Here is a 12802-nt window from a genome sequence, read left to right as displayed (position 1 = left end):
TAAATCCACACACTGAAGCCCTAAGCTTCAAAATGATGACATTTGGAGAAGAGGCATTTGGGAGGTAATTAGGGATCAAGCTCAAGCTCAAGTGTGCATGCCCAGTCATGCCCAACCCTTTGTCACCCCATGGATTGCAGCCCATCAGGCTTCTCTGTCTGTGGGATTGTCTAGGCAAGAATACTGGAGTGGGTTCTCTCCAGGGGATCTTCCTGATCCAAGATCAAACTCACACCTCCTGCATCTCCTTCATTGCAGGCAGATGTTTTTTACCACTGAGAAATCGGGAAAACCCTTAATGAGGGTGGGCCCTTGTGATGGAGTTAGTGGCTCTGTCATGTGAGGACACAGTGAAAATGTGGCTGTCTTCAAGCTAGGAGGAGAGCCCTCACCAAGAACAGAATCTGCTGTCACCCTGATCTGGAACTGCCCAGGCTCCATAACTTTAGGAAATAAATGTCTGCTGTTAAGCACCCTGATCTATAGTATTTGTTATGGAAGCCCAAACTCAGATAAAGGTCAGTCTACCCAGAAGTCATCCATAAGGTAAAAAGCATAAGGTGATGCTGTCAAAGTGCTGCACTCAATATGCCAGCAAATTTGGAAAACTCAGCAGTGGCCACAGGACTGGAAAAGGTCACTTTTCATTCCAATCCCAAACAAAGGCAATGCAAAGACTGCTCAAACTACTGCACAATTGCACTCATCTCACACACTAGTAAAGTAATGCTCAAAATTCTCCAAGCCAGGCTTCAGCAATACATGAACTGTGAACTTCCAGATGTTCAAGCTGGTTTTAGAGAAGGCAGAGGAACCAGAAATCAAATTGCCAACATCCGTTGGATCATCAAAAAAGCAAGCGAGTTCCAGAAAAACATCTATTTCTGCTTTACTGATTATGCCAAAGCCTTTGACTGTATGGATCACAATAAACTGTGGAAGATTCTGAGAGAGACGGGAATACCAGACCACCTAACCTGCCTCTTGAGAAACCTGTATGCAGGCCAGGAAGCAACAGTTAGAACTGGACATGGAACAACAGACTGGTTCCAAATAGGAAAAGGAAGGACGTCAAGGCTGTATATTGTCACCCTGCTCATTTAACTTATGTGCAGAGTACATCATGAGAAATGCTGGGCTGGAAGAAGCACAAGCTGGAATCAAGATTGCCGGGAGAAATATCAATAACCTCAGATATGTGGACGATACCACCCTTATGGCAGAACGTGAAGAGGAACTAAAAAGCCTCTTGATGAAAGTGAAGGAGGAGAGTGAAAAAGTTGGCTTAAAGCTCAATATTCAGAAAATGAAGATCATGGCATCTGGTCCCATCACTTCATGGGAAATAGATGGGGAAACAGTGGAAACAGTGGCAGACTTTGTTTTGGGGGGCTCACTGTAGATGGTGATTGCAGCCATGAAATTAAAAGTCACTTACTCCTTGGAAGAAAAGTTATGACCAATCTAGATAGCATATTGAAAAGCAGAGACATTACTTTGCCAACAAAGGTCCATCTAGTCAAGGCTATGGTTTTTCCAGTGGTCATGTATGGATGTGAGATTTGGACTGTGAAGAGAACTGAGTGCCAAAGAATCGATGCTTTTGAACTGTGGTGTTGTAGAAGACTTGAGAGTCCCTTGGACTGCAAGGAGATCCAACCGGTTCATCTTAAAGGAGATCATTCCTGGATGTTCACTGGAAAGACTGATGTTGAAGCTGAAACTCCAGTACTTTGGCCACCTCATGGGACAAGTTGACTCATTGGAAAAGACGTCAATGCTGGGAAGGATTGGGGGCAGGAGGAGAAGGGGACGACAGAGGATGAGATGGCTGGATGGCATCAGCGACTCGATGGACATGAGTTTGGGTGAACTCTGGGAGTTGGTGATGGACAGGGAGGCCTGGTGTGCTGTGATTCATGGGGTCGCAAAGAGTCGGACATGACTGAGCGACTGAACTGAACCTAATCATTTTACTCAAGATGTCCTATTTAAGCCTCACAACTCTGTCGAGGAGAATACTGTACCATGCTCCATTTTACAGATGAGAAGCCTGAGGCTTGAAGGTCAGTTGGACTTTCCCCAGTTCCTAGAGCTACTGGCTACCACCAGAGCTAGATTTCTGAACACATGTTTGCCCCCAGTAGCTTCCGGGGATTCAGGCGAGGGTTACAGACTCTGCCATTGGTGAGAGCACCTTGCTGTCCTCAAGAGGGACAGGAGGATCCTTCCTAGTGATTGGAGTGTGGATGGGCAAAGCTCAGCTTTCAACGTGGACATGAGTCAGCTTGAGGGCAGGGCAGTGAATTTGTGCAGGAACTACCCAGAAGAAACAAAGCACCCCAGCTCTGTGAGTTACAAGGCAAAACCTTTAATACATGAGTGCTTATTACATTAGCTGCTTCGGGGCTCTGACATCTTTGATTTCTGGTCATGTTATTCTAACACGGAAAGGTGAATGCCTCCCAGGGCCACCTGGGCGGTTAAGTGGCCTGAGGATGTGCATGAGTGGACAATGGGGACACCTGTGCACACACCTGGGGATTTGGAGACCCCGACACCCCCCACCCAGCCACCACCCGTGACTTTGAGTAAAGTCCTCTTCCAAGGAGGGAAGAATGAGGAGGTCCTTCCAGTAAAGAAGGAAGAGAGGAAAACATCTGTCACAGATACACACAGAGAGAAACGACATCATGGGATTGGCTTGAAAAGTGGGGGAAGGGATGGACCGGTTAGGACCTGGAGAGGGAGGGGCGAAGTGTGGGAGAGGGCTGAGTCCATTTGGTTTCATTCTTTGTAAAAAGTAATACCATCACGAGGACCATGCCATGCAACCTCAGAGACTCCTCTGTCCACTTCCCCTCGGGCTGTGCTGGGGCGGAGGGCAGAGGGCCGAGGTCAGTTCAGACGGGCGTGGTGCGCCTGTTGGCCGGATTATTATGCAACGACTCTTTGAACTCTTTGGGCGTGGAGTTGTGGAACTGTAGAAAAGCGTGGTCCCGGTCGGAGTTGAGGAGAGTCCCCATGGTGATCTTTGATGGGTCCCGGGACAGGGTGAACATTGAGATGTCAGTAGAAGGGATGGTGTGGAAGCCTTTGCTGATGGGGGACAGGTCTCGGGATCTGGGTTCCGTGGAGCGGGAACTCGACCGCCTCCGAAATCTATACCTGTAGGGTGGAAGGCGAGCGAAGGTCGATTTCTTCAGGAGCTCCGAGTGGGATTTGGCACGTAACTGCTGATGCTTTTCTATATAGATGTGCACAGCGACGACCCCCACAATTTCCGCGATGATGAAAGAGAAGGCTCCGAAGTAAAAGGACCAGCCATAGGAGTAGCTCTTTTTGGAGTCACGCTGCCCAGGGTCTCCAGCATTGGCTGATATATAAACTATGATGCCGATGATGTTGCTTAACCCTAAGAGAAGGGGAAAGAAAAATACAACCTTTATAAACCACAGAGGTAACGGTCACTTTTAGGCTTGAACTATTTATTTTGAAAATGTGGAGATGACAGGGAGAGAGGAGAATGGATTTATGGCCGGAAATCCAGCTGCTGAACTCTTCTTGCAGGGTCTGTCTCTCCGGAAATGAAAAATTCTGCTGATCCATCCCTGGTGGGAAGCATTCAGCTGAAGAATACACCTTACTCCTCCAGCAAGTGCAGCAGAAATCAAAGTGCATGTATTTTCCCTTAGAAACAGTTCATTCCATCAAAACTTAGTCTTCAGCACTAAGCCATGAGGATGGTGAAATGAACAAGATACAGATCCTTGCCCTTGAGTTCGTCACCATTAGTAGCAGAAACTGACAGGTAAATACAGCAAAATACAGTAAGGGCTCCACCAGAGACACATATAAAATGGTTCAGGAGCAAAAAGAGAGGATGACTAAGCCACTTCGTCCTGAAGACAAGGTGACGTTTGAGCAGGTCCTGAACAGCTCCTGGCTCACCAGGAAATGAAAGGCTATTGCCACCAGAGTTGAGAATAACTTAGAGTAGGGGTCTCGCCTGGATGGTGGGAAAGTTGATGGCATCTTGAGCCTCAATAAGAGGCAGCAGAGAGAGGAGGCTTACAGAAGAAGAATGGGGTTAGAAGCGCTTATTGAGAGTCCAGATATGGCTGCCCAGTGGGTATTTCTGGGTCTGGAATGAAGTCTGGAGAAAGAATGACCCATGGGTAAGGGACAGTAACTAACTATATCTTTTTATCTGCACGGGGGATACAATAATGTTTTAAATTAGCTAATGTTCAAACATCAGGAATTGGGGAATGTGAAGCTGTTGTCCCCAGTAGGCAAGGTCTGCAGACTTGGTGTCCCCAGGTGCCAACAGAATAGGTTTGGAAAGAGCTGCCCAGTTGCTTGGAGAGAAATGGATTCTCTAGGGAGCAGGAGGAAGGAATGAAAGACCCTGAGGGTGTGTGCCTGCTTCTCTCACATGATGTCCAAAGCTGACGATATCTTTTTGTGTCTCTTTGCTTTAGGGGCCTCATCTGAGCCTTATACCGGTAATGACTCAGGGAGGCTTGTACATCAGCTGGAGTCTCCTAGCCTACAAACCCAGGCTGCCTCTACATGGAAGTTGCCCCTTGTTACAGTTCCCAGTGCATACATGCCAAGTCACTTCAGCCGTGTCTGACTCTTTGTAACCCTATGGACCGTAGCCCACAAGGCTCCTCTGTCCATGGGATTCTCCAGGCAAGAATACTGGAGTGGGTTGCTGTGCCCTCCTCCAGGGGATCTTCCGGACCGAGGGATCCAACCCAGGTCTCTTACGTCTCCTGAATTGGTAGGCTGCTTCTTTATCACTAGTGCCACCTGGGAAGCCTATGGTTCCCAGTACTAGTTGGTAAATAACCATCTCCACTGGCCTGCTGAGTATCCCCGCCATTGAACACCTCATACTCTTCCTGGGGATCCTCAAGATTTCCCCAGAGTCCAGCAACCAAAGAGTTAAAGTGTTTTGTTGTTGTTGTTGTTGTTCTTTTTAATTGGGGTATAGATGCTTTGGAACTTCCCACTAGTGGTAAAGAATCTGCCTGCCAATGCAGGAGACCCAAGAGATGTGGGTTTGATCCCCTGGTGTAGGAAGTGGCAACCCACTCCAGTATTCCTGCCTGGAAAATTCCATGGACAGAGGAGCCTGGCAGGCTATAGTCTGTGGGTTGCAAAGAGTCGGACATGACTGAGCGGCTGAGCAACGTAGTTGCTTTACAATGTTGTATCAGTTTCTGCTGTATAACAACATGAATCACCTATAGGCATACATATATCCCCTCCCTCTTGGACCTCTCCACCCTCTATCCCTACCACCCATCTAGGTCACCACCGAGCACCGAACTGAGCTAGTAGGAACCTACAGGAAGTTCCTGCCAGCTATCTGACGCATGGCAGTACACATATGTCAGTCCCAATTTCCCAATTCATCCCCCTACCTCAGATCCGCACGTCCACTCCCTACCTCTGCATCTCTACTTCTCCCCTGCAGATAGGTTCATCTGCACAAAGGGTGAAAGCTTGGCATAGCCAGGGCCACTCCATCCTGCTCCAGTGCTGCCGTTCTGACTGACTGGTGCTCATGCATTAAAGGGATTCATGTTTTGAATGTGATTCTCTGGCCACTCCATCTAGGACTCTCCCCTAGAAAGCAGGGCCAGGGCCTGCTTCCTCCCTGTCTCCTCTTGGCTTTACCCAGCACGGGCACTCAGCAGGTAGGCAGCGGGTTCTAATCACAGAGCTATTTCTTCATATGGGGGTTGACACGGCCAGCCCTGTGTCAAGCTGCAGAAAACCACAGGGTGAAAAAAAACCGGTTCCTGTTTCTGGAGTGTCAGTTTGGCTTGAAGATGAGTAGGGAAGACACATTCTTTTATATTAAAATGAACATGGATATAATAAGGAGAAGAGAGCAGAATTCACATGAATTTTTAAGTATAAATGGGAGACAGACTTCAAAGACATTTCAGCTCATGGAAGGCAGCTTCTGGTGATGCCCCCTGACTCTCCAGGGTCACATTTTTCACTCTCCTTTGCCTGCAGGGAAATTTTGGTGGCAAAGTTTGAGAAGCCCTGGAAAGAAGTCTTGCTGAAAAAAAAAAAAAATAAAGAAGCTCAAAGAGATACTCGGATGTCAGCGCAGGTTAAAGGAGGTGACAAGCCAAGTGAGTTGCCACTTGTTTCTAGGACACTGATGATACGCCAGGCACTGCGCAAAGTCTTTACGTGCATGATCTCAATTAATCATTGCAACAGTCCTGCTTTAAAAAAACAAAAAACCTCTTTTTTTAACAGATGAGGAAACTGGGACACAGAGAAAATAACTTCCCTAAGTCAACACAGCTAGGAAATGGCCTGTGTGCTTCTGCTAAGCTGCTTCAGTCATTTCCGACTCTTTGCGACCCCATGGACTGTAACCTACCGGGCTCCTCTGTCTATGGGATTCTCCAGGCAGAAATACTGGAGTGGGTTGCCATGCCCTCCTCCAGGAGATCTTCCTGACCCAGGGACTGAGCTGGTGTCTCTTAAATCTCCTCCATGGACAGGTGCGTTCTTTACCACCTGGGAAGCCCCGGGAAATGGCAAAGGTGGGGTTTGAACCCAAGATTGTCTCTTGTTCCCTGAGCTCAGATCTAGCTAGGTTTGGTCACTGCTATGGTCTTATCTCCTTGCCCAGAGCCTGACCCAAAGCAAGAGCACAGTGCATATTTGTTGAATTGAATCAACACGAGAATTAAATGGTACAACATATATAATACCAGCTATTACGCATCCTAGGTGGTGCTAGTGGTAAAGAACCCACCTGCCAATTCAGGAGACGTAAGAGATGCAGGTTTATCCCTGGATTGGGAAGATCTCCTGGAGAAGGACATGGTGACCCACTCCAGTATTGTTGCCTGGAGAATCCCAAGGACAGAGGAGCCTGGCGGGCTACAGTCCAAGCGGTCAGAGTTGGACATGACTGTAGTGACTTAGCATGCACTATGCATCCCACAGTTACTGCCAGCTAGATGCAGTTCTAGGCATTTTCCATATACCAACTATCTAATCCTCTGAGCAGGCTTAAGAGGTAGAGCCATTATTACCCCATTTTTCAGATGAGGAAACGGAGGCACTGATTGGTTAAGAGACTTGCCTGAGGTTACTGCACAAGGAAGTGGTAGAGCCACGATTTGCCCCAGGCAGCCTGACTTCAGAGCCCACGGTCTTGAGTATAGTGCCCAGTTCCTGGCGCATAGTAGGTACTCAATAAAGGGTTGTTGACTGCTTGCCAGAAATCACAGAACCTTAGAATAACTGAGCAAAAAGAGCCTTAGGGAGTGCCGAATCCTACTTTCACTTTGTAGGTGGAAAAACTGAGGCTTTTTAGGGTCCTCAGGGAGGTCAGTGGTGGGGGGATAGCTAGGATTAGACCCCCAGCTTCTGGCCCCCCCCCAGGGCCTTGTTGCTGCCCCTGTGTTCCCCGGTTCACCTGCTGTCTCTCACAACACCCCTTGTAACAAGACATTTGCTGGTGACACACTCTCCCTTCACAATCCCCTTGGGGGACAAAATAATGATCTTCTCCTGTTTAGGAAACCCTCATGTCAGCACAACACAGCATCCTCTGTGTCAGTCAGAGACCGGGAGGTCTGGAGGGGCCCTCAACAACTAGAATGTGCCTCAAAGCAATGCAAGTCCCTGGGTTTGCCAGATGTTAGCGTCTGTCCACACAGAGTGTCACCTTTAATAAGATCATAGGCTGATCTTATTCTCCTGACAAGATGGTCTGTGGCTCGAGTTGGTTCCCAGACACTCAGCACTGGATTCCGTCCGCCTTCCCCATTTCCGAGAAGGGAAAAGAGTAGGGAGGAAACTGAGAAGGATCCTAGAGGGGGCTGGGCTTCCAACTTCAGAACTATTGTGTTGCTTTTACCTTGCTAGAAAATAATATTGTGCTTTTACATCCAACCTCCTTCCAACAACCCTATGAAATAAATACTGGCACTTCCCCTTCCCCTCATTTTACAGTTGAGGAAATCAAGTCACAGGGAGTTGGTAACATTTCCAGGGCCCCATAAGTTTAGCCAAAATTCAAATCCAGGCAGGTAAGCTATTCTTTTTTTTGTGGTGGTTGTTTTGTCACTAAGTCACGTCTGTCTCTTTTGCAACTCCATAGGCTGTAGCCTGCCAGGCTCCTCTGTCCATGGGATTTCCCAGGCAAGAATACTGGAGTGGGTTGCTGTTTCTGCCTCCAGGGGATCTTTCCCACCCAGGGATAGAAACCCACATCTCTCGCATCTCCTGCATTGGCGGGCGGATTCTTTAGCACTATCGCCACCTGGGAAGATGCCCCTCTGTTTCTACCCCAGGAAATATTCTGCCATTATGGATCAAAGTTTGGAGGTCATCATCAAAGAGTCAAGCTCTCTTCCCTCTGTTCACCTCTAAAGCATTTCATTCAGATGGCACTGACTGAAGGGTGAGGTGCAAAGAGACTGCAAAGCAATGAAGGCGTGGAAACCCAAAAGGGAGGGAGATGAGGGGGTGGAGGAGGGATGGAGATAAAGGAGGAGAGAGGAGGCAGAAACAGGAACCCTTCTCGAGACTGCTCATCCTCCTTACCACCCTCTGCCACCTTCCGGTCAGGGCTTTTATTGATAAGATCTTCCCTGAGGGCATCTGAGGCTGCTGGGTTTTCTATTGTTCCCAGAGATGCTCTGGACAGCCTGAGGATTTGAGTGCTTGAAGAGCTGTGACCAATAGTTCACCAGTAAACCCAGGTCTCACGGGGCCAGAAATAGTGTATGATCGTATCCAGAAGTTGGGCCCCTTTAAAACACACTGGACTCATCTCTCGGATCACACCTTACACACACCGTACATGCTCCCTGCCCACCCTGAGCAGACATACACAGGCACACTCTTATTAATCATTCTCCCATCTCTGAGCCGACCTAAGTACCCCATCTCCTCCTCATCTTCACTCCATCCACTCTCCAGCTAGATTGTCAGCATCTTTGATTCTTATTAAAGCCTTTGGTTCTCATTCTTAACACACAGGTCGAACATTTTCTTGCTCCTTCCCTGGAGGGAACCCTGAATAGCATGGCTTTGTCCTTCTGGCCCTGGCTCGGGTTTGGTGTCTGTGATGCTCTCCGGCCGGAGGCGAAGACGCTCACCTGCAGAGACAAAAAAGATCCCCGCGCTGAGGATGACGTTGTGTCTGCTGCGGTGGAACTCGCTGGCTGCCACGCAGAGCCCGCCGAAGAAGAGCAGCGTGACGCTGAGGATGGGGAAGACGCTGGAGGCCCTCACAGCCCCTGTGGAGAGAAGGAGAGAGGGTTCTGCCTGCACCCAGCCAGCCCTGGGATCCCCCTCCACGGGCATGGGGGTGACTGGTTGGAGGACAGCACGTGAGCAGGAGGAGAGAGTCTACCTCTAACACCCTAGGCTTGGGGTTAACAGTCTGTAGTCATCATCCTGAAATGCATAATAACTTTATCTTTGAATGTGTTTTTCAAATAAGTCTGATGGGCCAATGGAGCATGAGCCATGGGCTTTGAACCTCGACTCAGGTGGCATCCCACGCCCCACCACATTGCTACCTCCCGTTCTCCTTGCGGTGGTTCCTAGCTGCCCCTCCCCCACCCCAACCAGTGACCGCTGCCACCCTTGGCTCCTGGGCATGGACACAGGGAGAATCAGGATTGAGTGCAAGCCCTGGGCACCCTTGAGGGTCCTTATGCCTTAGGGAGTGTGACATTACATAGCAAGTAAAAGACACCATGACAGGTGGAGAGAGAGAAGGCAGAAGAAGGGAAACAGCATTTTGGGCCTGCGTTTTGAACCAGAAACCCCAGATTTTCATTTTGCCCTGGGTCGTGCAATGTAGGTAGCTGGTGGGGCATCCTGGGATTCCCATTAGATCACAAGCTGTCTTTCCCAAAACACACAAACATTCGTTTAGTACTGAGTCTGTCAATGACCATGCAATATCTATTTAGCCACTGGATACACACATGAATTTAGTTAATCATTCATCAAGGCTTCTTGGGCACCTACAAAATGCCAGGGGCTCTGCTGGGTCCTGGCATACTGGCACAAATGTTTAACCTCCCCAAGGGATACGGGCATGGCCCTTCAAAGGGGAAAAAAGGGATGCTAGCTGAGGCCCAGGGCAAGTCTTCGAAACAAGTGTGTTAACTCTTGTTGCTGGATCACAGAGAGGCCCTAAGGTTTTGGGGGAAGGGGCCTTCAGGTGGGGATCCCAGTATTTACCCAACCACTATTAGAGTATTTCCTGGACTACTTGGGCCAGAATATCAGTTGGATAAATTCTGCCTTCATTGAGGTACAAAAGAGCTAAGGTCCCACCCTTACGGGGCTTACATTCTAACAGAGATGACGGGTAGGAGCTGTTACCTAATTGCTAGGGCCCTATGCAGGATGAAAATGCAAGGCCTCTCATTCTAAAATTATTAAGAATTTCAAGATGGCATGGTGACTAGACTTATCATGGCAATCATTTTGAAAATATCAAATCATTTTGTTGTGTAACAGGAACCAACATCATGTTGTAGGTCAGAAAGTGAAAGTGAAAATCACTCAGTCATGTCCAATTCTTTGCGACCCCATGGACCCCAGTCCATAGAGTTCTCCAGGCCAGAATCCTGGAGTGGGTAGCCGTTCCCTTCTCCAGCAGATCTTCCTGAAGCAGGGATCTAACTGGAGTCTCCCGCATTGCAGGCAGATTCTTAACCAGCTGAGCTACCAGGGAAGCCCCAATTGTAGGTCAGATCTACTTCAAAAACAAACTCAGAAAAAGAGACCAGATTCGTGGTTACTAGAGGTGGGGACTAGAGGGAGGGGGAATGAAATGAAGGTGGTCAAAAGGTACAGACTTCCAGGTTATAAGAAAAATAAGTACTAGGGATTTAATGTGCAGCATGGTAAATAAAATTAACACAGCTGGACATTATACATAAAAACTGAGAGAGTAACTCCTGAGAGTTCTCATCACAAGGAAACAAATTTTTTCTGCTTCTTTAATTTTGTGTCTATATGAGATGGTGGATGTTCACTAAACATACTGCGGTCATCATTTCATGATGTATGTAAGTCAAACCATGATGCTGTACACCTTAAATCTATACAGCACTGTTATATGTTATATATCAATAAAACTGGAAGACAAAATGAAATAAAGGTGACTGTCAAAGGCATATATAAAAAAAGACGACTTCAAGATAGTGAGAGCAGAGAGCATGGACCCACGTGTGGGCCCTTGAAGGGTGGGGCTGGTAGGGCTGGTGGGGCTGGTGGGGCCGTAAGAACCCAGACTTGAGCTGACCGTGGCATGGACTCGGTTGTAGATGGGTGGTGAGAGACTCAGGATGTATTTTAAAGGTAAATCCTAACGATCTGGCAGTGGGATGTGAGAGAAAGAGGTGTTGACAATGGCTCGAGGGCCTGGTACTTAGCGGCTGAGCAGACGGTAGGATCTTTACAATCATGGCGTGTGTGCAGGAGCAGTAGGGCAGCGGGAAAAGGTGGTCAGTGCATTTTTGGCGTCGAAGTTCAAGCTCAGTGTTCGGAACTTCACGGCCCTGTGGGTTTTCTCACAGATTCAGCTGCTGCTGCTGCTGCTAAGTCGCTTCAGTCATGTGCGACCCCATAGATGGCAGCCCACCAGGCTCCCCTGTCCCTGGGATTCTCCAGGCAAGAACACTGGAGTGGGTTGCCATTTCCTTTTCCAATGCATAAAAGTGAAAAGTGAAAGTGAAGTCACTGAGTCGTGTCCAACTCCCAGTTATCCCATGGACTGCAGCCTACCAGGCTCCTCCGTCCATGGGATTTTCCAGGCAAGAGTACTGGAGTGGGGTGCCATTGCCTTCTCCGGGATTCAGCTGCAGCCCTTCCTACGGCTACAGCGTGGCGGTATTCACGCTCCAAATGCACGGGCTGGGCTCTGCTTTTCTTGTTGCTGTTGTTTTGTCTTTTTCACGGAAAAAGTTTTCTGCAAGTTTGGTAGCTGATTTGGGATCTGCCTGGGAGGGCTGATGGAGGAGAACTGGGGTGAGGTTCTCTTCATGAAAAGAAGAAAATGAAAAAAATTCTAGCTTTTGTTTAGGGATGACCACCCCAAGTCACTCAGTGTTGACGTCTGGGCAGACCAGGATCCCAGTAACTGTCCCCGTTGCGATGGGAAAGTTTTGGGAGAGGCTTCAAACTAATTGGAAACCTCGATAGGAGACCTGAAGTATGAAGGGAGGGTTCCTGGCTGTCCTGATCCTGGGAGGGTGATTAGATCAGTCCCCATCCTGGCTTCAGGCCAGTCAGTCACTATCCAGGAGTCCTGGCCTAGGCCTGTCTTGCCCTGCACATCTGGGGTCCCACACAGGCTTGCAGGAGGCAGGGCAGGCCCCCTGGTTCCTCTAGTGCCCATGTCAAGCGGTATCCTGGGAAGTAAGCTCTCGGGTCTTTGGTGGGCATAGCTTATTTATAGCATCTAAATATTTACCCATACGGCCTATGAGTTTCCATATGAGCCTTGGCCCTGGGCCCCACAAATATTAGGAGTGGTTCTACCCCCAGTGATATCAAGGACTTGTTAGGAACTCTTGCACAGATCTCTGAAGCAATCATTTGCATTGTGTCCTCAATGGGAATTGCTGGAATATTCAATGTGATGAGTTCAACTGATTAAAGGAGAGCACCTTAAAAACAATTTTTTTAAAAAAATTTCAAAGTATGATTACAGTGTGATTATGCCCGAAGGAGATGATCTGAACGTTGGAAGCTACTGAATTGCGTTGGTTGTGTG

At 48.4% G+C, this 12802-nt stretch overlaps 1 protein-coding gene across 1 annotated transcript in view; it reads right to left on the bottom strand.

Annotated features, from left to right (window-relative positions):
- Window positions 1-2903: 2903 nt before the first annotated feature.
- The window catches only part of CACNG3 (calcium voltage-gated channel auxiliary subunit gamma 3), a 96078-nt gene continuing 86179 nt past the window's right edge, over window positions 2904-12802 (bottom strand). The window contains exons 3-4 of the mRNA XM_069570687.1: window positions 9159-9299; window positions 2904-3415 (exon numbers count right to left, since the gene is read on the bottom strand). Coding sequence (XP_069426788.1) covers window positions 2904-3415; window positions 9159-9299 — 653 coding nt within the window. The remainder of the gene's footprint in view (window positions 3416-9158; window positions 9300-12802) is intronic.

This window comes from Ovis canadensis, chromosome 24, assembly GCF_042477335.2.
Source record: "Ovis canadensis isolate MfBH-ARS-UI-01 breed Bighorn chromosome 24, ARS-UI_OviCan_v2, whole genome shotgun sequence".
Taxonomy (NCBI): domain Eukaryota; kingdom Metazoa; phylum Chordata; class Mammalia; order Artiodactyla; family Bovidae; genus Ovis; species Ovis canadensis.
This window is presented reverse-complemented; position numbering and strand designations above follow the sequence as displayed.